General features: G+C 35.7%; 4 protein-coding genes across 7 annotated transcripts; 1 reads left to right on the top strand and 3 right to left on the bottom strand.

Annotated features, from left to right (window-relative positions):
* Positions 1 to 523: 523 nt before the first annotated feature.
* Positions 524 to 1039, top strand: LOC110934099 (uncharacterized mitochondrial protein AtMg00810-like). The gene has a single exon (XM_022177292.1). It carries the CDS (start codon positions 524 to 526, stop codon positions 1037 to 1039), a length of 516 nt encoding a protein of 171 aa, XP_022032984.1.
* Positions 1040 to 5333: 4294 nt separating this feature from the next.
* Positions 5334 to 11017, bottom strand: LOC110937710 (lysophospholipid acyltransferase LPEAT2). Its single transcript, XM_022180159.2, has 14 exons — positions 10394 to 11017; positions 9049 to 9229; positions 8924 to 8983; positions 8495 to 8658; positions 8349 to 8412; positions 8198 to 8266; positions 7979 to 8074; positions 7747 to 7791; positions 7078 to 7148; positions 6869 to 6935; positions 6572 to 6622; positions 5886 to 5996; positions 5755 to 5802; positions 5334 to 5667 (listed from the first exon to the last, which is right to left on the bottom strand). The coding sequence occupies exons 1-14, from the start codon at positions 10894 to 10896 to the stop codon at positions 5503 to 5505; spliced, it is 1695 nt and encodes a 564-aa protein (XP_022035851.1). The 5' UTR covers positions 10897 to 11017; the 3' UTR covers positions 5334 to 5502.
* On the bottom strand, positions 9100 to 17865 carry LOC110937711 (pentatricopeptide repeat-containing protein At5g65560). 2 transcript variants are annotated; one of them, XM_035988730.1, is made up of 3 exons: positions 14872 to 17865; positions 14407 to 14495; positions 9100 to 9229 (listed from the first exon to the last, which is right to left on the bottom strand). In XM_035988730.1, the coding sequence occupies exon 1, from the start codon at positions 17743 to 17745 to the stop codon at positions 15025 to 15027; it is 2721 nt and encodes a 906-aa protein (XP_035844623.1). In that variant the 5' UTR covers positions 17746 to 17865; the 3' UTR covers positions 9100 to 9229; positions 14407 to 14495; positions 14872 to 15024. The 2 variants fall into 2 exon arrangements, with proteins under 2 accessions (XP_035844623.1, XP_022035853.1); XM_022180161.2 differs by lacking the exon at positions 9100 to 9229 and having other exon boundaries at positions 14209 to 14495.
* Positions 17866 to 18750: 885 nt separating this feature from the next.
* LOC110937712 (ataxin-10) lies at positions 18751 to 23293 on the bottom strand. Of its 3 annotated transcripts, none has more exons than XM_022180162.2 (5): positions 23141 to 23293; positions 22672 to 22732; positions 20445 to 21084; positions 19087 to 19941; positions 18751 to 18996 (listed from the first exon to the last, which is right to left on the bottom strand). In XM_022180162.2, exons 3-4 carry the CDS (start codon positions 21028 to 21030, stop codon positions 19100 to 19102), a joined length of 1428 nt encoding a protein of 475 aa, XP_022035854.1. In that variant the 5' UTR covers positions 21031 to 21084; positions 22672 to 22732; positions 23141 to 23293; the 3' UTR covers positions 18751 to 18996; positions 19087 to 19099. The 3 variants fall into 3 exon arrangements, with proteins under 3 accessions (XP_022035854.1, XP_022035856.1, XP_022035855.1); XM_022180164.2 differs by having other exon boundaries at positions 22672 to 22745; positions 23141 to 23264; XM_022180163.2 differs by lacking the exon at positions 23141 to 23293 and adding an exon at positions 22985 to 23003.
* Between the last annotated feature and the right edge of the window lie 998 nt (positions 23294 to 24291).

The raw sequence follows: 24291 nt of genomic DNA, 5'->3' as shown, positions 1-24291 counted from the left end.
CGGTCCAATCAGGGGTGTTATTGTGAACATGACACTGGGCATGAAACGCCTTAGCTAAATCATCATCTATATTAGGAGCTTGAGTGGCGAAAGTACGAAGTTTTGGACACGAGGAAGCATAGTGACCGGTGGTTCGGCATAACTGGCAATGAGGAGGTTGTCGATTACCACGACCTCTGGTAGTAGTACCCTTAGAATAACTGCCCCTGGAAGAAAACCCACGACCTCGGCTAGGCGTTGAAGATTCACGTTGGTTCTGAGCGTGAAACGCAGCCAAGGGAGTGGTGGTACCATGAAGAGATTGAAGAAACATCTCATGACTCTCGGCCTGAGCCACAAGGTCACGAAAAACAGGGGCAGGTTTGGTAGCCCGTATAGCAGTGGAAAAACCCTCATAAGATGGTCCGAGGCCACACATAAACCAGTGGAGATTATCTATGTCAGCCACCGGATGCCCAATCGCTGCAAGCTGATCACAAACAGAAATACTCCTTTCCATACCTACAACATTGACATATAAAGAATGCATAATTATCGGCTGTTCGCCATTAAAGATCTTGGGGATCTAAGCTATTTTTTGGGTTTAGAGGTTCTTTACACTGACATTGGTCTTTTCCTTACACAAGCCAAGTATGCCACTGGTATACTTCTTCGTGCTAAGCTATATGACTCTAAACCCGTAAGCACCCCACTGGCTCCACACGAGTCCTTTACTGTTCATGGGACGCCATTCTCGGATCCCACGTTATATCGATCATTAGTCGGGGCTTTACAATACTTAACGATTACTAGACCAGACTTGTCTTACGCAGTGAATCAACTCTCTCAGTTTCTCCAAAATCCCACTATTGATCACTTCAGGGCAGTGAAGCGTCTTCTTCGCTATATTAAAAGGACCCTTTCCTTTGGTCTTACTTACAGCCACCCACACAAACCTTGTGTCATTGGTTATTCTGATGCCGATTGGGCGCGTTGTCTGGACACCTGTCGGTCAACTTACGGCTATTCCATTTTTCTTGGTGGGAATCTAGTGTCTTGAAGTGCAAAGAAGCAACCTACTATCTCCCGCTCCAGTTGTGAATCTGAGTATCGTGCCATGGCGAACACTGCTGCAGAGCTTGTCTGGATTACTCATCTACTGCGTGAATTACATGCTCTTCCTCCGACTCGCCATACGCTTTTATGTGACAACAAGAGCGCTTTGTTCATGACCCAAAATCCGGTCTCTCACAAGCGTGCAAAACATATCGACTTGGATTATCATTTTATTCGGGAACTTGTTAATTCTGGGAAGCTTTACACTAAGTTCGTTCCAACCAATCTTCAGGTGGCTGATATCTTCACCAAAAGTCTTCCACGTGCTCAATTTGAAGTCTTTCGCAACATGCTTCGTCTTGGACTGCCACCATTTCGATTGAAGAGGGGTAACAGCCGAAAATTATGCATTCTTTATATGTCAATGTTGTATGTATGGAAAGGAGTATTTCTCTCCTTAATTTCTGTTATTATTTGATGTATATATTCATCGATTGTAAATGAGAAATATCATCAAGGTTGATTTCTTTCAGATTCAACATCTAGTTCAAATCATTTCCTACATTCAAATGCTAAACATATAATGGCCAATCAACAAAGTGTTTGTCATCCACAAAACACTATTTTTATCATCCATAGTCACATGAACACACAATGGTTACTAACCCTGTAAGACATCATTTCCATAACTAATCCTAATAATTTCATAATCAAACGATTCAACTAATGAACATGTAATCCAAATCATGTTATGAACACACAATGGTTACTAACCTTGCAAGACATCAAATTGTTGTTATGATGAACATGTAATCCAATTCCTGTTATGGTGCACAAGGAAATTATTCTGATATATAATGGCCAATTCAAATAATGCGCATAAGATCATCAAATGCATATGAGATCATAAAAAATTACTTAAATTAGACAATCAACATCCTTAATCAGTTAGTCTACTACATAAAAGTCAAACATAAGATCATCAAAATACTCCTAAGATCATAAAAACTCCTACAGTTATTCTACATAAGATAATCAAAATACTCCTGAGATCATTTAATCCTCTGATTCTTAGGTGGATACTATAATTTGAGGAAAGGGCGGCCACACATGGAGACCACCACGTGGAACACCAGAACCAAGGTGGATAAGTTCATCCTCACTTCAACTGCAAAAAACAGTAGACTGTTAGGTAACATTTGACTTAATCATTAAACAATTTCACTAAAGACTGTCATCAAATCAAACAATGAATCAATTAAACACTGTCAACAATTTGATTAAACACTTAAACTACATTCAACTTTCAGTTCAATCCCCCGTTCCAATCTACGTGTCTACAAAATCATGAATAATGGACCCTAATCATGTGTCAAACCAGAATCATGTGTCATCCTTAAACATAAAAACCTAACCTAATCGTACCCCTTTAATCTTATCCAAACTCACATGACAAGTATCAATGAACACACAACTGGAATTGAGGTATTAGAAGTAGGTACTACCTGAAATCTGCCTGAATGGAAGTATCTTGGTCTTGTTCTTGAGTGTGAAAGGTTAGGGGGTAAGATAAGACCAGGAAACTTATAAAGGGGTTTGGAATTGAATGGGCTAAGTAAAAACGTGTGGAAATGACAACTCTACCCTTTGACTGTTGCTTAGAATTGTTGACAATTAACGGCGTTAATTGTCAGAGGCCAAGATCAATGCAGTTGGGACTTGCTAGGGGGTAAGACAACACTTTTATGAAAATAGGGGTAAGGGTGTCAGGGGGCCAAACCCAAGAGGGTAAAATTACAGTTTACTCTAATTTTAGACTTATGAATATTCACGATAGTCTATCAACATCTAAATTCAATTATTATATTGTCCTTAGTCAGTTATTGCTACACCCTACAATACCCTACCTATAGTATCATCTTATTTGCATACTAGCCTTCCTAAATCTTTATTAGGGATGCTGCTACACCCTACCATACCCGACCCATCATATCATCTTATTTGCATATTAGGTTTACTAAATCTTTATTAGGGACGCTAGATAATTTAAAGCATGTACGAGAAAATAAAGATGTAACAAAATCAATAATACACAAATTTTTTATGTCTTTAATTTTATCATAATTTCTAAATTTCTTAGGATAAATATATCAATACTTACAATTTACATAATCTGAGCTTTCAACCTTTTAATCGTATAACACGTCACTTAACTACTAGAATGTCCCTTTAAAGACTTTACCATAAGAGTTACGTTTACTGAAAAATATTCTTAAAAATAAATGCACTTATCTTATCGAATCAACTTTCACTTTTTTTAATAGCACTTTCTTTTTTCAAAAGCAGTTTACTTTAAAAATGTAATACGCGAAGAAAGAGCGGGCCACACTGTAGGTTTCAAAGAAAACCAAATGTTGATATGCTAAAAATGGTGATTTTGTGAAGAGAGATCTTATCACATAGGACATGTAAACCAGTGTTTCATGTAATAAAGTGGAATACGCTAATTCAAGGTCATATATGTGACACTTGTTTCGCGTCACAATTACTATAAAGGTGATTTGTAGGCCAGTTAACGTATAAGACCACCTTAGCATCTGAACCACGCATCTGATCTAATCTTGGTCTTCAACTGAATGAGGTGGCACAAAAGTAATTAACTTTGCACAATTACGCACGTTGTAATACATAGTTACGCATGGGTTGGGTTAACCCTAATGAAGCACGTTATTTGCATAATGACACATGGGTTGGGTTAACCCTAATTACGCACGCTATATTGGTGGTCGCGTCTTGTCGTACGTTAAGAGCCTTTTGTATTTAAACCTTTTTATCATTGTTGTAGAAATCGCTAGTCAACCGATGGGGTGGGGACTAGCGATTAATCGGGATTAACGGGGATTAATCGGAATTAATTGTAATTAATCGGAAATTAATCGAGATTAATCGGGCCTAGTCGGGATTTTTACAACCATGCCTTTTTAGTGTTCCCCATCGAACCTCTCACACACAAACACGCTATATATATATATATATATATATATATATATATATATATATATATATATATATATATATATATATATATATATATATATATATAGGATTAGGTTCAAATGTGAACAACTTCTCCAAAGTGAATTGTGTGAACTGATCTGGGCCCTTGATTTTCATGATCTTGAGTTTTTAAGTGAATGGCATGATGGTAATTATTTGGTTAATTGTTACTATTTAATTAAATGAATAAGGGTATATGTGAGAGGTTTGATGGGAAACACTAAAAAATGGGGAACTGAGAAACAATGTATTTAACATGTTAAATATATCTTAAAAATTCAATTTAAAATGCTATGAATTATTTTTTTTCGAAGCTTTTGCTATAAAGATGTGTTGAAGCTATTCCAATTAAAAAAAATTACTGTTTTTAAGATTTTTTTTAAATATTTTTAGTTTTTAAAGTTTTTTTTTATTAAAAAGGCTTCTACATATGTTTATATGCAAAAGCTTCGAATTAAAAAAATTAATTTTTAACATGTTAAGTTGAATTTTTAACATGTTAAATGTATAGTCCCCACTTTTTTAGTATTCGTTGCTCAAAAATAACTAGTTTTGTGATTCTCGGTAACTCAAATGTATAGAGTTAGAGCAATATATAATATTTGGACTCAACGATATGAAACGAATTTACCATACTTAGGACATACACCAAGTAATTCTTCTAAAGACATGGGAATGCTAATTGTCTCAGAGTATTGTTGGAAAAAGAATTAGTGAAAATGAGTATTTTCAGCATTTGTTATGTGTATTTTTCTAAACTTCGAACAATATATTTATATTATACTTAATATAAGTAGTATTTTGTGTATTTGTGTTTTATGTTGTAAGGGCTTTACAAATAATCAAACCACTTTCAAATTGGATTTAAGATGAATGATATACTGATGTTCAAAGTTGCGACTTGAAGTATGAAAGTTTGGGGGGGGGGGCACACAAGAAGTCTGTTAGAGGTCCGGACCTGCAAACTTGAGACAAACGGAATGTTACCACAATGTCACCGAACGAGGTTTGGAGATCCGTTGGAGTCTAGTGTGAAACGGATTGATACAAAGCATCACATTATGAATGCTCTTAGGTTGTTTAATTGTTTTGTTTCTCTTTGTGATATAGATTATAGAGCCTATAATGCCTTAACCAATTATATTAAAGATTTTGAGAATCACTTTATTAATATGTCTTAAACATCTTATTAGTTTAACAATTATAATATTGTTAAAAGATTTTAGAATCATTTGATTAACTTCCATGTAAACATGCCCCTTTTTATATATACCTTTCTTGAGTATACAAAATTTACATACACTAAAAATTGTTTGCTTACATGTAGATACAACAAATTCAATGGAGGGACACTTTTTTTTCTATATAAAACAACCAACATAATGAAATATATAAAAGAAAGTTTTACCATCAAACCATTTCATCTAAACCTCTTTCTGCATCCAAATCTTTATGCATGAAAAGGTGATTGAAATGTGCTATGAGCAAAGGATTTCTTCTTAAGCAAGTAATAAAATCATCCTTGCTTATCCTACCATCACCATCAACGTCAAACAATTCGAAGAGCGCTTGTATCTACATACAAATCCAAAAAAATTAACACAAGGAACCGATAAAGAATCATATTTTACGATTTTGAATTGATGAAAACGGATTACAAACCTCGCTAGTGGTCAAGTCCGGGATAACTGCGCTGGTGGAACCTCCGAACTGTTAATTGTACATAAGAAAATTAAGTTACAGACTTAAACAAACTAACAAAAAAAAAAATCAGAAACGTTTATAAATATTACCTCCAACAATGAAATGTAATGATCTTTGTCTTCATCGCTTTCATTAAATGCTGCTTCACATGCTCGTGGGAATAATGGCAGCTTCAGAACGTGAATAGATCCGACCAAGAACTGCATAATCCAAACGACACGACTATGTAAGCCACTCGGTAAATACAACAACGTGACCCACAAAAGAAATGTGCCCACAGCATATATGGAACCCACATAATAATCCTACTAAGAACTAAAAACCACATAAAATCTGAATAGAAACTTGTCAGAATTTGGGACATCCACTGGTCCATTCACATACTACTAATTTTTTTTTTTTTTAAAACATGTAAAATTAAATTAAACTACATATACACAAGATTAAATAAATATCTAAAAAATAACACAACAAGTTATTTTATACTGAATTTAGGGTCTTGGTTGGAGAATGTTGTTTTCAACATAACACCAAATTTAATGTTTTGTTGCATACACCGCTGATGAAAACGCAGGACACATAAATATTGCCCTGCAAGTTCTGTTCATTTTGTAGGGCCTGTTTAAGTCGTGTCGATATAGAGCTGCACAATGAAACATGACCCGTAAAGAAGGACCTATGAGAATCATTTCATTTAGTGGATCCTGTTTTTTGGTTAAATTATCAACATAAATGAGACCCACATATTAAGTGGAATCTATGCACCCATTGTTACCTCTTTGAAAGTTATACTTCCATCCTTGTCAGCGTCAATAAATCCGAAAATCTGTCACAGAAGAAAACTCGAAGTTATCTATGGCGGGAAAGAACCGGTTAACTTAAGAAATAACATTCCAATTGTTTTCTGTTATTTATCCTGATTTGACTTCAAATGTTAAAAAAAATTATATACTTTCAGGTTTATTTTATAAAGCAGTATATTGGCCAAAAACGGATATAAATGCGTCGAATGGTACAATAATGTTATAACTACCGAAAGAATTATTACAAGTTTGTAATTTTGCTTACTGACCTGTTCAGAAAGGCGAGAATGTTTCAATCTTAAAACCCTTATGAAATCTTGATATTGAACAAATCCACTGCAAAATGAAAATAAAAAAAAATGATAAAAAAACTCGAGTATGTTTGTGTTTCATAACAAAATGCAAGTAGTTAAGTTTTGACGCATCTGCGACATTTTTCTGCTTAAAAATTAATAACAATGATTTTATGTCAATGCACCTGCTGTCCGGATTCATTGCAAGAAATCTTCCCAAGAACGCTACTGCTTCTGAAGAGCTCAACTGATATAACTGGAACACAAAGAAAACAAAATTCTTCTCAATGAAGAAACTTGTGAAACACAAAAAAAAAAAGAAAAGAAAAAAAAATTTATTGAGTAAAGTACACGGATGATCCCTGTGGTTAGCCAAGATTTTGGATTTAGTCCCTAGCTTTCGAAAAGTACATGGATGATCCCTGTGGTTTGAACTTTGTAACGCATTTAGCCCCCAACTTTGCCATAAGTACATGGATGGTCCCTAAAGGTTGGGGACTAAAGGTTGGGGACTAAATGCGTTACAAAGTGCAAACCATAAGGACCGTCCGTGTACTTTTGGAAAAAGTTGAGGACTAAATACGTAACAAAGTGCAAACCATAGGGACCATCCGTATACTTTTGGAAATCTAGGGACTAAATGCGTACAAAGTGCAAACCATAAGGACCATCCATGTACTTTTGGGAAAAATTGAGGACGAAATGCGTATTAAAGTGCAAACCATAGGGACCATCCGTGTACTTTTGGAAAGCTAGGGACTAATTCAAATTTTTAGTTAACCACAGGGACCATCTGTGTACTTAACAAGTTTGGTTTCGTTTTTATAAGAGAAAAATTATACTAAAAAACTCACTTTTTGAACTTGCGCCATTTCAACCATAAAGGGCGAAAACCTCTCCTGCAAAAATAAGTATGATTAGCATTTTACAGTATACACTTTTCTAGACCAAATGCATCGGTTAAACAATGTAGCTTTCCGCATACGTTTTAAGATATGGTTTAAATTTCAGTGGCGGATCCAGGATAGTTTAACATTTGGTTTATTAAAGCGTTTGTGCACCCGTGTTAAAATAAAAAAAATATACCTGTCCAGCTTCAACTGCCTTTGAAAGAAGTGCATAATCGGCAAAAGAATGGTATGTTTGCGCAACATTTAGAGCTAAAGCCATGGCTCTCCCAGTCTGCACCAACACATTATATTAGTTAAAATGGAAACATTAAGTGCACAAAGATGAGTAATATAGCCTCAAATTTAAAAAGGATTTCATAAGACAAAGCTAAAAAACGATCGATTATAAACTAACCCTCTCAGCAAACCGAGCAGGACTTTCCTTGTGATTTTGTGACGGTGAAATAACAGGAAGATATTCAACCTGTTTTATTTGGAAAAAAAAAAATAACATAGGTAAATAATTGATGTTTTTACAAACTAAAATATATTCAACTTAAGCATACCTCCATGAAATTGTGGAACTGCATGAACATTCTAAACATGAGGGCCGGCAAAGAGATATGGCCCCTATATAAACATGATCTACCAATTAAAGATCATATTAACAGTTATCGATCCAAAGTAAATTATAAACGAGCAGTGGTTTTACCATGATTGATCAAAATGTACATGAGGATAGCGAATGACCACCGGTTGTATGGGCAAACCGGGAATAAATGCACCGAGTTGGAACGAAATAAGCTGTCTTCCATTCGTTGTGGTTCCCTCAGGAAACAAAAGTACTCGAGGATATGTATTGGTTGAGGCCTTTCTCTGTATTTAAATCCTTTGAATAATACATTTGTATCAAATTCCCTATGTGTTGATTAAATGCACTTGTTTTCGTTTCGAAAATATTTTGTCCAGGAAAAGTCAATCGACCGATCTTCAACTTTTTAGTATAAGTTCATGTAGTCCAAAATAAAGCTTAGGGGTCACATAAACTAAATACTAATCAAAGCATTATCGGTACAACGGAAACAAGAAGTTAGGAAACAAGCAAGGACCCATAAAAGGGACGGGAGCAACGGTTTGTTACCTTTATTTCATGTACAGCCTGCTTGCGTGATTGATATGAGAACCGATTCACATATATCACCTGAAAAAAGAACATTAGATAGAAGATCAAATTTAATGGAACAAAGTCGTGGTATTATAATTTACCTGCATAGCTCTGATTATGACTCCAACAAACGGCATGGAATCATGAGACTCGGATGTAACAATTGTTGGACATGCTTCGTAGAAAAAGAAAATCGGATCAATATATGATACATGATTAGATACAAGCATAGGAGCGATTTCTCTTGGAGCCGGTTTTCCTTTTCTTTTAATCCAATGGTAGCTGCATTATTTGAAGAAAAAAGGTGACCATCAATACCATGTTTTGGTAACAACAGAATTCACAATGTTATGTTTTTAATTATTATGAATATAGTGTTGCTTGGTGAAACATTCATTGGAGTGTCATATTTTCACAGTCATTTATCTAAATAAGCTCCAAATGTAAGAAAATCATACTTGAAATTATAAAATCTCAAATGGCATCCTTATGTATGATGAAGAAATCCAAAATAACTGAAAAAACTGTATTTGTGAATAATATTTTTTGTGTATTGAATAACTAAAAACCAGATATCTTTTTATATGAGATTACAAAGAAAAGCATAATAATAATAACTATCATGATTCATCAGGGGCGTTCTTACGTTTACGTTTTTGGAGACCCTAAGCGAACTATAAAGAGGGGGCCCTAATATCGACGATAAACTCTACTCCAATCCCTGCGCCATGGGTGATTTACCCTTACTTTTTCGTCTAGTGATAGCCGATAGCCTAGAAATTGAAAGCAGGTTGCGATGGAAAGTGGGAACGATGATTGCGGCTATATTTAGGGGCTTTAGGTCGCTAAATATGAATGATTAGGTCGATGGTTGTCGTGTTGTAATAGCTGGAAATCAAGGAGAAATGGGTTTTGAAACTTGGCATTTTTTTGTTACAATATTTATTTGGGGTTCTTTCAATGAAAAACCAGTTTATTTTTATAATAAACGTATTTATTTGGGCCTAATACATGTATTATATATAAAAACTTTATAAAAACTTGGAGGCCCTAGTCCCGTGCCTAGGTTACCAAGCCTATAGAGCCGGCCCTGATCATGATATTCAAACCAGAGATAAAATAACAATAATGATAAATCGTCAAAAGCTATCCTGGTATTCAAACCAGAGATAAAATAACAACTACAAAACTAACTAAAAGATTATAAAATATACCAAATATCAAAAATAACAACTATAATCAGGGGCGGAACAAGGGGGTCAAGAGGGTCCACTAACCCTGTCACCAAGATTTGTTGGATTTTTATATACAAAATCTAAATGTTTTTAATAAAAACATGAGTCGAGCCCCTAGTTATACCCAACAGAAAAGAGAACCTTACAATGACCGGACTAAAAAGTTATGGTTCCGCGCCACTATATTAAACAAATAAAGATTTGATCATACCCAAAAGAAAAAAGAATGGCTCTCCCACATAACCTTGTAACATACATAACCCTACACCTCCACCTGGGCATTGCATTCGAACTATCTTTCCAACCACACAAAGCTAATTTGGTAGCAACATACCCGACCACTATACACAACCCAAACAACACAACCCGAACCAAAGCTATTGGAACACAAACCACCATCTTAACCCACTCATACACCCCTTCAATCTTTGGCGTTAGGTTTCTAAACGGGTCCACCGTTGTTGACACCGGAGCCTCAAACCCATCTGACCCAATAACCTCATACGGGTTCCCCTCCGTTCTCGCAAATGCCCCTGCAAAACGGCTCAAATCTTGATTATTATTATTAATAATATTGTTGTTATAGCCAGGATGATCGTTTATTGTCAAGATGTGTTGCGAGGGTGAGTTGTCATCGGCAAATGTGTGCGTGAGGTGGGTGTTGGAGAGGATTAACGGGCGTCGGAGATCGGAGATTGTTGCTGCTGCTGCCATTGTTGTTGGTCATGAAAAGGGTGGAGTTTTTGCATGCATGAAAGTTGAAAATGTATGGGAAAATGGAAGAGATACCGGTGAGTGTTTTATGGGTTTTTTTGTTGGTGTTTATGGTTGTGGTGCATTTGGTAGTTTTGTTTATTAATATTCTTATTATTATTATTATTATGGTTTTGATCGATCGGTTGAATCTGAGAATCTGAGAGTCTAGATTCTATTGGCTGTCGTTGTATGTGGGTGTGGAATTACGGAATTGCCCTTGGTGTTCCAAACCATGAGTAAACAAAAGTTGTCAGAATTTAAATGAAAATTGTTTATTTTTGATAGGAGCTATAGCATGAGGCTATGAACTATATTTTCGTTTAAATGAAAATTGTAACACGGTTTGTCGGTTTGGTTTGGTTTGGTTTGGTTTGGTTTTGGTTTTGGTTTTGGTTTTGGTTTATAAAGAATGAAGATGAAGATTCTCTCAAACGATATGTGTGATGAGAAATGTAAAAACATTTAAAAACATGTCGGGTGATTTGATACATTAGGAGCAGATATAAACATCTCCGTAAACTTTTATTAAAAAATGATTAACTATTTAAATGATAATTTTAACGACTTTCATGTCAGGGACGGTAAGTGTGCAGCTGGAGCGAACAGCATGGACTAAAGTCGTGTTTTCTTATAACATGAGTAAGAGAAATAAATCATAAAGAAAATCATGCCGTTTTCCTCATTTTAACAAACATGAACAAAAATCTTGCATGCGCCATTGGATTTGGATAATCTATTTTAGGTCGAATATTTTAAGGGCATGAGTAGTCAATGGATCAAAGTATAAGGGGTTTTGAGAAAACACTCACTTTCATTTGCCATATAAAGGTATTCGAGGATGGATAACCCTTTAGGGATCTACAGATCGTTTTCAACTTTACAAGCATAGGCCATAGCTATAAAGCACTCCTTTTCTTTAATCATACACAAACTTTTTCAATATAATATTGATTTACATTTATTTTCATGACGTTGGATTTGAACAAAAACACAACCATGGTCCATGACATATTTAAGACTTTATTAACCTGCTTAGTTCATGGGCACGTTGATATGGACTTTTATAATTAACACAATATATATCCAAATGGGGTTTGTGGCCTCGTTGCGGATTGAATGGTGTAATACATTGTTATATGCATTAATACTCCTACTATTTATTGTGTGTAACGTATTATTTTTTTAGCATGTATTTTTAGGATCCTTAGACGAGAGACACTTGAGTTTAGCATTGAGCAAGCACGCCTAAAGATTGATGATCCTTACTAGAACCCTGCACAACGACATCACCTCTCCGCTCTCCACTTTTGCACCCATAATATATGGTCTTATGGAACTTAATGACTATAGCCTACGTATTTATTGTTTTTTTTTTATGTTATATGGCTCAAGTTTGTTGCTTATGTATTGAATCATATGGTTATAATTTTAACATAAATTACATAGAGTAAAATCCAAAATCGTCCAGGAGGTTTGGCCACTTTTGTCTGTTATATCTAAAATAAGAAATTTGTAACTGGACCCCTGACGTTTTATTTTGTCATTTCCATCAAAGTCACTAACTCGGTTAATATATCTATAATATAGATAATTATTTTTTGTTGTTTTATTTAAAGATAAAAAAACAAATTTAAAAATATTATGTTGTACAATATAATTTTATGATATATATGAAACATAGTAGTGATATAAGAGAGTACAATGTCATTTTCATCCCTAAGGTTTGGTGACTTTTGCGAGTTTAGTCCAAAAGATATTTTTTTCGCATCTGGTTCCTCGTGCTTTCCAAATCTTGCATCTTTTGTCCAATTGACTAACCCCGTCAGTATATAACTGTTAAATCAGGGGCAATTTCCTCCCACTTTGACTCTGGGGACTGGGAAGTAGTACTTGTAATACACAATTATTATTAGAGTAAAGCACACACATGGTCCCTGTAGTTAACTAAAATTTTAGATTTGGTCTCTAGCTTTTCAAAAGCATACGGATGGTCCATGTGGTTTGCATTTTGTAACGTATTTAGTCCACAACTAACAAATCTAAAGGTTTTAATATGTCCAAGTTAGAGGCTAAATGTGTTACAAAGTGCATACCACAGAGACCATACAGTACTTTTAGCAAAAGTGGAGAACTAAATACGTTACAAAGTGCAAACCACAAGGACCATCCGTGTACTTTTAAAAAGTCGGGGACCAAATCCAAAGTTGTGGTCAACCTCAGGAACCATCCATATATGTTACTCTTGTTATTATAAGCTAGCCTATATTATATATAGGATTTGTTATGCATATTAGATTTTACTAAAATTGTTTTTATCAAAATTAGTAGTTATGATAATATTATGTCTCCTTTGTAATTTTTAAATTGTTATATATAAACAACAGTCTATCAATAATATACAATAATTTACAGTCTTCATTATCCTATATGTATCCAACCAAATTTACTAAAAGCATGTAGTATGAAAATATATCTTATTTTTATGCTCAATATGATGATGTTATGATGCCTTTTATGTAACTTGACAAGCCTAATCTAATCCATGTTTGATATATAGCCGTTGATGTGATTCTAACTACCTAAATGATTACTCTTATTTCATGTAACTTGATTAGTCTATTATACGACACATCAACCATCAAAGGCTTATGAGATCAAATTATCTTGCAGTAATAGTATCCACCTTTTTTCGTTTCTCTACGAGTGGCGTCATATCTTGCTCCAAAGTCCATGCGGCCAGAGCCAAGCAAGGTTTAAAAGAACGGAAACGAGTTTTGACTTTTGAGGCGTTTTCCCTACGCCTCAAGAGGCATAAGCCGCGAGGCGTAAGCCCGGGGCAGAATTAAAAAATAAATATAAAAATTATATATCTAATAAAAATAGTAATACTAACTAAACTCATCATCAAAATCATCAAGAAAACACACATAAAAAGACATAAATTGCTTGAAATTTACAAAAAAGTCAAAAACATCAAAAACAAATATAAAAAATCCCTAAGGTGCAGCCTTTTCAGCGCTGCAGCCCCTCTAAGGCGCACATTCAATATAAACTCCCTGAGGCACGCCTTTTTAGGGCCTCAGCCTCAGAATCATTTTTTGGGCGTTTCGCCTCTAGGCGCACGCCTCCACCGTTATATAAAACCAAGGAGCCAAGGATTCGCGTAGTAGTGCAATTGAATATATTCGAGATGACTTTCTACACATTAGACCAGTCGACCCATTTACCCGTTTCCTTTACAACCCTATTTGGCCTCCTAAAAATAGAACATAAACCAAACCGATCCATTTGTATATTACGGTCCAAAATTGTCACCTCTAGTATTTGGTAGTACAAAACCGACTTAATGAGACACAATAACATTCTGCTTATGTTTTGTGTTTATTTTCATACATCTTGTATGTTAATGATTCTCTTTTCAATTCACAAAATTAATACATGATTACAAATATGTATAAATTTGCTAACCTCGAAAAATCTTGTCAAGATTGGATGAATGAGATCCCGTCTCATGTGTTGCAAAGAACAGCAAACTTTATAACGAACTTCGCCTTCACCTGTAGTAGAATTATAACTTATTTACATACAAAACCGAGTTAATTACTGTTTTCTTCCCTGTGGTTTCTCAAAAATTACTATTTCAGTCCATTAGTTTAAAAATTGTGATTTCAGTCCCTGTGGTTTCACCTTCGTAACCATTTCAATCCATTTATTTTGTAAGTACAGGGACTGAAATGGTTACGAGGTGGACTGAAATGGTTACAAAAGTGAAACCATAGGGACTGAAATCGCAATTTTTAAACTAATGGACTGAACTAGTGATTTTTGACAAATCACAGGGACGAAAACAGTAATTTACTCTATAAAACCTAAGCATTTTAATCAAACAGTCAGATAACAGACCAAAAAATACATGAAAACCAGTCAGAGTACCTTTGGTTCAACCCGTCCCTCACTTTACGGGCCCCGTATTTCCTTTCATCAAACGGGACCCACAATCACATCTTCATTCTCCTCACACAACCCGAAGATCCCAAAACGATAAGTGCATACATCAAAATTCAAGATCTCTTGCCGTTAACGTGTTCAATCACCCATGTTCTCAACTAACGTTGCAGTCGTATGCGGATTCAAACAACAACCCTTTTCCTCCATGACATCAGCGAGCTGAGAGCATTCGTTACGCAGCCCTCGTTTTAACAACCCGTCGAGAAAAATCTTCCAAGCAACTTCATCCGCATTGTATTTATACCCGTCAATCAAACTACAAAAAACTTCCTTACCCTTTTCATGTTCACCTTCATCGTATAACCCGCAAATCAGCAACTTGTACGACTCTAAATGAGGTAAGATCCTATGTTCAATCATAGTATCTAGTAAGGTCAACGCTTGGTCATACATTCGCAAGTAACACGAACAGTTTACTAGAGAAGTGTATATATTTTCATTTGGATAAAGCCCGATCGTTAACATATGACTAACCAATCTACACGCTTCTTCGAGTCGGTTTTCTTTACAAAGCCCAACGGTTAACGCCTCGAACGTTTTGACATTTGGTCCGCAACCACGTTTAACCATTTCCGAAAACAGATCCATAGCGGTCTCTATATCCATTAGTTTCCACACGTTATCAATATTGAGATCAAAAGTTTCCATCTTTACGGTTTCCTTTTGTTGTAAAACTAAAAGGTGCTTCACTATAATAGCGTATGTATGGTGAGACGGTTCGCATTTAGCATCCATCATACGTTTTAAAACATCAAAGGCGGAATCTAACTTTCCCGCACGAAAATACGCATCGATGAAAATCGTATACGTTGCGGTATCTGGTTCGACTCCTTCTTCCAACATTTTATTCATCATATATTCTGCCTCGTTGACCATCCCTTGACTACAGTATGCAAGAATAAACGAAGTGTATGTACAAACATCGGGTTTCAATCCAGAATAAACGATTTCGAAAAAAAGCTTACGGGCATCAACAAAATCGAATCTTTTTAATAACCCTTCGATATAAATCGTGTATGTAGTAATGTCCGGTTTGAACCCTATCTTTATCATCTTTCCTATAAAAACCGAAGCTTCTTGAATCCGATCGACTTTACACAAGCCATGAACCAGCACATTATACGTCCAAGAATTCGGTAAGCGATCACTACTAATCATTTTGTTGAATAAAGTCAACCCGCTATCGATTTTCCCAAGTTGGAGATATCCATCTATAAGAGTTGTAAAGATAACTTCATTTACGTTTACGCCCTTCACGTTTAGAGAATTTACCAATTCATGAGCTTCTTCTACACTCCCTCGTCTACATAAAGTATGTATAAAGGCACTGTACGTCCACTCGTCAGGAACAACACCGTTCTCTTTCATTAGATTAATCAACCTATAAGCATTATCGACATCATTATGCTTACAATATCCATTAATTAGCAAATTGTAGGTCATAACGGTAGGCGATAATTTCATCTTCGTCATCTTATCAAGTAACGCCATAGCTTTGTGAATGTGACCAACTTTACAATAGCCACCAATCAACTCGTTGTAAGTACGAACGTTCGGTTTTAATTCTTTCCTTTCCATGTTTTCAAACAACTCGATTGCGTTCTCGATCTTTCCTTCCTTACAATATCCGTCTATCAAAGCGTTGTATGCCACCACTGTCCCAACCACCCGTTTTTCTTCCATCGTGTTTAATAACTTTCTTGCTTCATCCACCTTTCTATCTTTACACAATCCGTCAATAAGAACCGTGTACGTGTGAGCATTCGGGTCACAACCTCTTTCATTCATCTCTTCAAACAACTCCCATGCTTCGTTTGTTCTACCTAACCTACTTAACGCAGAAATCAAAACAGTAAACGTACGAACCGTGGGGGAGCACTTATCGTCGCCCATTTTGTAAAACAAATCTAGACCTTCGTTAATTCGCTCTTCTTCACAAAACCCGTGTATTAAATTGGTATAAGAAACCTCATTTCTCTGACACCCTTTCTTAGGCATTACATCAAACACCTTATACGCGCTATCAACGTCTTTACTCCTACAATGTCCCAAAATCAGTGACGTGTAAGTATGCGTATCCGGCGTAAGCCCAGCTTGAACGATCTTACCCACATACAAACGTGCCACATCAACTTTCCCCAACTTACAATACCCGTTCACCATCGAATTATACGTGTATATATTCGGTACAATTTCATCATCCAACATCTCTAAAAACACACATTTCATATCATCAATCATCAAGAACCTTGACAAACACATAAGCAATGTATTATAACACCTAACACTAATCTTAAACCTAACCTCTTCATCATGATTACCAACATTCATTCTCCTCAAAAACCCTAAAACAAACCTTGCATCCTCCTCTGTTTCACAAGCTTTCACCATCGAAATCCTGATCTTTTCAGCTGCACCCAGAAACTGATTCTTGATCAAGATCGTTAGCAATGATGCAAAAGACTCAACACTGGGTTTAAAATTGGGTCTTTGTGACAAAAGATTGAAAAGAGAGAGAGTTGTGTGTGGGTTCAAATTAGGGTTCTTGGTGAAAAAAGAAGTGATTTTTGATGGGGAGATTGATGGAATGATGGATCTGAGAGATGGGTTTTTCTGCCAATTGGGTGAAGATAAAAGGGTGAGTAAATTAGATGTGAAATCTTGTTCTTGTTCTTGAATTGGTGAGGATAAAGATTGTGATGGGGAAACAGGGGAGTGGAGATATGAGAATAAAGATTTGAACTTGATGGTGGATTCATGTGTGGAGTGTTTGAGGATGAATGTTGATCGTATCATCATCCATGCAGTGGTTATGTTTTGAGTTATTGATCCATTTTTCTGAGAGGAAATGTGTGTTTGCAGCGGCAAGTGTAAGCTAAGATGAAATGGGAAATGTTTGAAGAGTTTGTGTGCTTTGTAAACCTGGGTCACTTTGGGCTGCCAATGTTGAAGAGTTTGATGAATTTCTTTTCAAGTGGCCCAATGTCACATCGCCTAATCGTTAGTCCTAGCCAAGTCTGCCCAAACTTACGTTATCTTAACCGGGTCCGCGTTGGGTTGGCCAGACTTGCTTACGACGTTTCCCTGGAAACCGTACTGCCTCCACACAAGTTGCCTTGCTGAAGTAACAGCTGGATGAAAACCGGGGTGTGGCTCAGGATCGAACCCCTCTCGATGGGTTTATCACCATCACTGCCGTACCACTGGGCTACAGCCCAATGATTGAAGTTTAGTATGTAGTCATTGACTTTTGAAAGTTCATCTCAAAGGCCCATATTCGCAAACTAGTTTAGTAAACAAGCTCCAAGTAAACTAAGATTAAATGAGTTCAGGCCTATAAATAAACTAGTTTAGTAAACAAGCTCGTGCTTCATGTAGTCATGACTCATATACTGAGTTTGGTATTCTCGTAAGCTCATTATTTATATAAAATATAATATCTTTTTTATCTAATTTACAAATGTAAACTTATGTTTACATATAAAAATATTATTTATTTATATAAAGTAATAAATAATAAGCTAGTCAAGCCCGATTCAAGCTTGAGATAGAAAATTTCTCATGTGACGGCTCGAGCTTTGGCCTTTGGGTATAAAACTCAAGATGAGCCAAACTCGAACTCTCTTAAACTAAACAAGGCAAGTTCAAGCTTAGACAAGCTTCAATTTGATTCAACTTATTTACTTTATAGATATACCATTTGTATTTGAATTTAAACTTTCTAAATATATAGTTGAAGGCTGCTAAGCCTATTAATACAAGTTAGAATCTTGATCTGTTTTGCTTGTTACAGTCCATTTTCAGTTTAATAGAACAAACGAAGTATTTTTAACCTATTTGCTTTATCAATTAAAATACAAACCGGATTAACTCGTTCTCTATAAACGAGTAGAAATTATCATCACGTCGTGCCAAAAACAAAATCTTTATAAGAATACACGACAGATGTTAGTATAAAGAATACTTTCTCCACGACCCTTGTAAATCGACCATGCCTCAAAATAGGCCTTAACAGATTAAAAGTTCTTAGCTTCTTACAACTTCAGCCACCTGCAAATTTAAAGCTTCTACGTTTAACCATAAAGATAATTCATTATCCAATATCATGTTTACAAAGAGGACGAGCAACTAGCACGGTACCTGGTCAAAATCTTCAACCTGTGGTGTTTACAAGCTTTGCACGTCGAGTCTGCTGATCCACATCCACTCTTAGCCCAAGTGTGGTCAACTCCGACAAGTTGACCGAACCCTGAATTTCCAAATCACTAACCACCTTTTGATTTTCTAAATTCCCTTCTAATAAATTCCTCACACCCCATATACCCCACTCACGCAAGAACGGATTTTCATCATCCGTAACACATTGTTGCAACATTAAAAGAATCCCGTTTCTGTCCCGTATCTCGTCTTGAACTTGTTTCCTTTTATAAGCACAGTTCCCAATAACTGCAACAATGTCGCTACGAAACCCTTTATACGGGCATAACTTACCCGAATAAGTTGTGGAATCTTGATTCTCCGCACGATTTAACGTTTTCCTAATTATCGAAGGTGGCTCAAGATCACGAAGTAAATCTATAAGCGTTTGGATTAGCCCTAGTGATAGTAAAGAATCAACGATATCCATGTGACCATCAAATGCACAGATGTCTCTTAATATGCAGAGAGAATAACCAAGAACATTAATGTCGGGAAAACTCGTTGGAAGAGTTGATTCTGGTCGCGAAACGCAATTAAGAACGCCGAGAGTGGTTTTTAGAATGTTGAAAACATCGAGAGCGAAAACGTTGGAAAGTGTAATGTGTTCGATTTGCTCGTTTACCATCTCGGAAAGGATGCTTAATAAAAATGATTGTGCTTGTGTGTATGTATGCATTTCGGGTGAATTGCGATCACTAGTTTCATGTTGTAATTTTGAAAAGACGGGTGTGAAGTACGATTCTTCGATGCAAGCTTTTGTAAGAATCAGCCTCAGCCAATCTTCTTCTAACGGAACTGGTGCATGGAAAACAGACAAATAAGAAATAAACATTAGAGTAAAATGGCATTTTCGTCCCTAAGGTTTGACCAGTTTTGCGACTTTCGCCCAAAGGTTTGTTTTTTTCACATCAGGATCCAAACGGTTTGAAATCTTGCCATTTTCATCCAGCTCATTAACTCCATCTATTTTTCTCCGTTAAGTTAGGGGTATTTTCGTCTTTTTTGTTAACTTAAAGGGCAATCCGGCCTTTTGAATACTTGTACATTATGCTAAATGCTTGTACATAAAGTGAAAAAGACCGAATTGCCCTTTAAGTTAACAAAAAAGACGAAAATACCCCTGACTTAACGGAGAAAAATAGATAAGAGTTAACGAGCCGGATGAAAATGGCAAGATTTCAAACCGTTTGGATCCTGATGAGAAAATAACAAACCTTTAGACGAAAGTCGCAAAACTGGACGAAAATGGCATTTTAAACCTTTAGATTATCTAAACATTTTAGAAACAAGAAAGTTACCTGCCAAAGCAGTATAAACAATTTCGACTAGAAGAGGCAAAGCATGATCAGAACATAACTGGTCAAGCAGTTCGTGATTCTCTTCAACACAAGCATAAACGATCATACACAACGGGTCGCACGTCTCTTTTCTTCTAATCTTGGCAATCTCAACAAACTCCGTAGAATAAACACGCTTCCAAACAACAATCTGATGTTCTCTCCCAGCCAAAGAAACGTTCGCGAGAACTTGCAACCCCATCCGAATCATCCCGTAATTCGAATCTTTAACAAGTTCTTTAGCGCTGATTATATCAGCAACTATATTGACTCCGTTTTGTTCGATGAATGAATTCTGGTTTCGCGGTTCTCCGGCACATAAGTTTCTGATGAGTTTAAGGGCTAATAAAAGAGTACCACCGCAAGACGGATATGATAGTGACTGGCAGAGGTTAAGCGTTGTGGTGAGCATATTCTTCGAAGCGAGATCAGATCGACCGTCACTAGTTCTAGCAAATTCTATAAGATTCTCCAAAGATTTATCTAATGTAGAGCAATTTGCAGCAACAAAAAAACGCTGAAGGATGTTTTCCGGTACGGTATCCATTTCAGCAGCCAATAAAAGTAGCAGAAATTCAACACGATCGCTCACTTATTTCGCCTGCAAAGGTGAATGCAACATTAATAACACGTAAAAGTTAAAACTAGTACAAGTTGTAAAGATTATGTGGAGCATTATATCGAGGAATATTGGATTTTAATAATCCAAACTATTCCTCGTTGGCCGCCAACAGTCCAAGTGCAAAAATAACCACTGGCAATCCCAACTAACATATTGGCCACCAATGGACCCTGACTAACAGAACCCTAACACCGTTAGTCTCGGGTGGCTGGAAAACTGTTAGTCCATAATAAGGTTACAATGGACCCTGACTAACAAAATGCCAATAGTTGGGACTGCCAGCGGTTATTAAAATCCAATAGTTGGGATTATTAAAATCCAATATTCCTTATATCGAACACTTGTGTACCAATGTCCAAAAGTATAAAATTAATGAAATGTAAGACTAGTAAATGTTGTAACAATTATGTGGAGCGTTATATCGAACACCTTGTGTACCATTGTCCAATAGTATCAAATTTTCTTAGAGAGCAATCACATAAGAACAGAAAGATATACGGAATACATTTCGGGGGATAGAATCATAGGTCTAAACACGAAGCAACTAACAGTTGCATAATGTTAACATTTTCGCCTTATTGTACAACTTGCATGACACATTAGCAGTGTTTGGATAATGTGTTAGTGGTGTTTGTTTAGACTGGCCCTTACTTATACGTGTGATGTGTCATATCACCTATCACGTTAGTTGTCACGTAGTAAGTATATAATGTAAAAGTACAACATGTAATGTATTAAACTTATGTTTAATTTATGTTTTGAGTTATCTTACCGTTTTCTACTTTGGTCATTAAATGTATCCAAATTTAAAAAGAGAAATTTAACCCAACCAATGGTTCGAGTTATCGAATTGTAACCGAATTAACTGACAAAATCGAACCACGTGCATAACAATGGTTCAGTTTTTTAGTTTTGGCCATAGCCAACAGTTTCGGTTGACATACTTCACAAAACCGATTTAACCTAACCAAGCAAAAAAAATAGTTTCTGGGGAGTTTTTTTTTGCTCTGTTGAATCCAGTTATTAGTAAGGGTCGTTTTGGTTATGGATTTAGCCTTATTCTTTGTGCTGATATGTTGGACTTCGGTGGTGACTTGTGAGTATTTTCTAAATCTGTTAGTATACATGATGTTGTCCCATGCGATTAACTGGCCCATAACCAAAGCTTAAACAATTAATCAAAACCAATTAACCAAAAACTGATGGGTAATGGGTTAAGGTCGTCCAATAATCGAACATTTCGATTTCGGTTTGTTCGTGGCCCAAAACTGAACCGGATGAACCCTACGTGGGTCCAGTGGCGGATCTAGGATTTTTTCCTTATGGGTTCACTATTTTGGGTGGTCAATTTTTCACAACCATGCGTTAGAATCTTCTTCGGGCACCTTAATTTCTTATCAAATTTCCATCAAAATTAGCCCTAAAATTCAAGTTTAAAAAAACTACAATCGCTAAAGACCTAAAGTCCATATCAAATAACGATCCTATAAAAACTACAAATCACAAGTAACGAGTTCATATCACATGAGTATTTGAGTTAGAAACAAAACATTAAAGAAAGTTTACCTCGTATATCGCCTACTTTGATGCTCAAAACCGTCGAGTAAATGAGAGAAGGACTTGAATTCTGCAAGATAAAACTAAAATTCAATAGAGAATTACAACGCCAAATTCAAGCAAACCCTAATTCGGATCATATTCTCAAAGAAACTAAAAATCAACACATAAAAGTAATTTATACATATCCGATATGGTTGGTCACTAAAATTAAGTTTCAACAAATCAACATTGATTCTAAAAAAGTAAAATTCATATTCACAAACTCAAACTTATAATCATGTTCATAAACAAAAACAAGTAACAGAAATTGAAAGTTCACCTCTTAAAGTCCCAAAATACGTGTTCAAAATTCAAAATCAAAATCAAAATCAAAATTGTGTTCTGTATCTGACTTCTGATGAAGTGAAAACAAATAAACAATTTCATAAGTTTCAAACAATTTCAAAGTTCAAAGTATTTCACATTAGTAGTTTACCTCTTTGAGGCGAGATGGTTGGGCTGGGCAGTGGGCGGTGGGCGGCGGGCGGACGGGCGACGGTGAGTGCCGAGTTCTTTGATATTGGGCCTTTTAATTCTTGAATTGAATCAGGCTTAAATGACTTCATGTCGGACTCATTAGGGTTAATTTAACAAGCTAGCTCCAACTAGAGGTGCACAAAAACCCAAATTCCGAAAGAAACCCGAACCCGGGAATTAAAAAACCACGTTTTTTTTAACCCGAATTTGACCCTATAGGGTAGTGAATAGGAATTTTAATACTATATGTATATATATAGTTTTTTTAATACTTTCATTATTCTAATAGTATAATAAGGGTGGAGATACAATAGGAAGTTTATTTGGCTAGGAAGGATAGGAAGTGATCTTAACCATCCATTAAGTTAATCAAGGGTTAAGATTAAATCAAGGAAATTGAAAAGAAGAAAAGAGGCGCGTGAGTTTGTTCAAGGGTATTCTAGTCAATCCAAGCCAATAGTTTCTCTCTCCTCCAATTCCCCCTCATTTTTTAAACGTTAATAACTCTTTCATACGACATTATATTTTTATAAAAATTGCACCAAAAAAAACAAGCGTTTTTTTATCTTTAAAACGAGTATACTATTGCTATATTTTAAAAAAAAAATTAAAACCCAGTTGCGTAAAACGCAATAGAAAAACCACCAGTTACGTAAAACACAATGAAAAAAAAACCTAAAAAATGACATTTTTCTAAAACGCAATGCACCAAAAACACAAAGAAATGACTTATTTGTAAAACGCAATGGCCAGAAAACACACAGAAATGTCTTATTTGTAAAATGTCTTATTTGTAAAACGCAATGGCCAGAAAACACATAAAAATGTGTTTTACCTAAAACGCAATGCACCAAAAACACAAAAAAATGACTTATTTGTAAAACGCAATGGCCAGAAAACACACAGAAATGTCTTATTTGTAAAACGCAATGGCCAGAAAGCACATAAAAATGTGTTATACCTAAAACGCAATGCACCAAAAACACAAAGAAATGTCTTATTTGTAAAACGCAATGGCCAGAAAACACACAGAAATGTCTTATTTGTAAAACGCAATGGCCAGAAAACACATAAAAAAGTGTTATACCTAAAACGCAATGCACCAAAAAC

This window comes from Helianthus annuus, chromosome 4 (assembly GCF_002127325.2).
Source record: "Helianthus annuus cultivar XRQ/B chromosome 4, HanXRQr2.0-SUNRISE, whole genome shotgun sequence".
In the NCBI taxonomy this organism is placed as follows: Eukaryota; Viridiplantae; Streptophyta; class Magnoliopsida; order Asterales; family Asteraceae; genus Helianthus; species Helianthus annuus.
The sequence above is the reverse complement of the archived record's forward strand: the minus strand, read 5'-3'. Positions and strand labels throughout refer to the sequence as shown.

Bases quoted from the DNA above. Each gene is read 5' to 3' on its own strand.
- LOC110937711 (XM_035988730.1), bottom strand. From the start codon at position 17,745: ATGATGATACGATCAACATTCATCCTCAAACACTCCACACATGAATCC.
- LOC110937710 (XM_022180159.2), bottom strand. From the start codon at position 10,896: ATGGCAGCAGCAGCAACAATCTCCGATCTCCGACGCCCGTTAATCCTC. The intron at 9,230-10,393 runs GTATGATCAAAT...CAAATAATGCAG, and splicing joins GCCATTCTTTTTTCTTTTGG to CTACCATTGGATTAAAAGAA. The intron at 8,984-9,048 runs GTAAATTATAAT...TTCTTTTTTCAG, and splicing joins TCATAATCAGAGCTATGCAG to GTGATATATGTGAATCGGTT.
- LOC110934099 (XM_022177292.1), top strand. From the start codon at position 524: ATGCATAATTATCGGCTGTTCGCCATTAAAGATCTTGGGGATCTAAGC.
- LOC110937712 (XM_022180162.2), bottom strand. From the start codon at position 21,030: ATGGATACCGTACCGGAAAACATCCTTCAGCGTTTTTTTGTTGCTGCA. The intron at 19,942-20,444 runs GTAACTTTCTTG...TCCATGCACCAG, and splicing joins TGTTTATACTGCTTTGGCAG to TTCCGTTAGAAGAAGATTGG.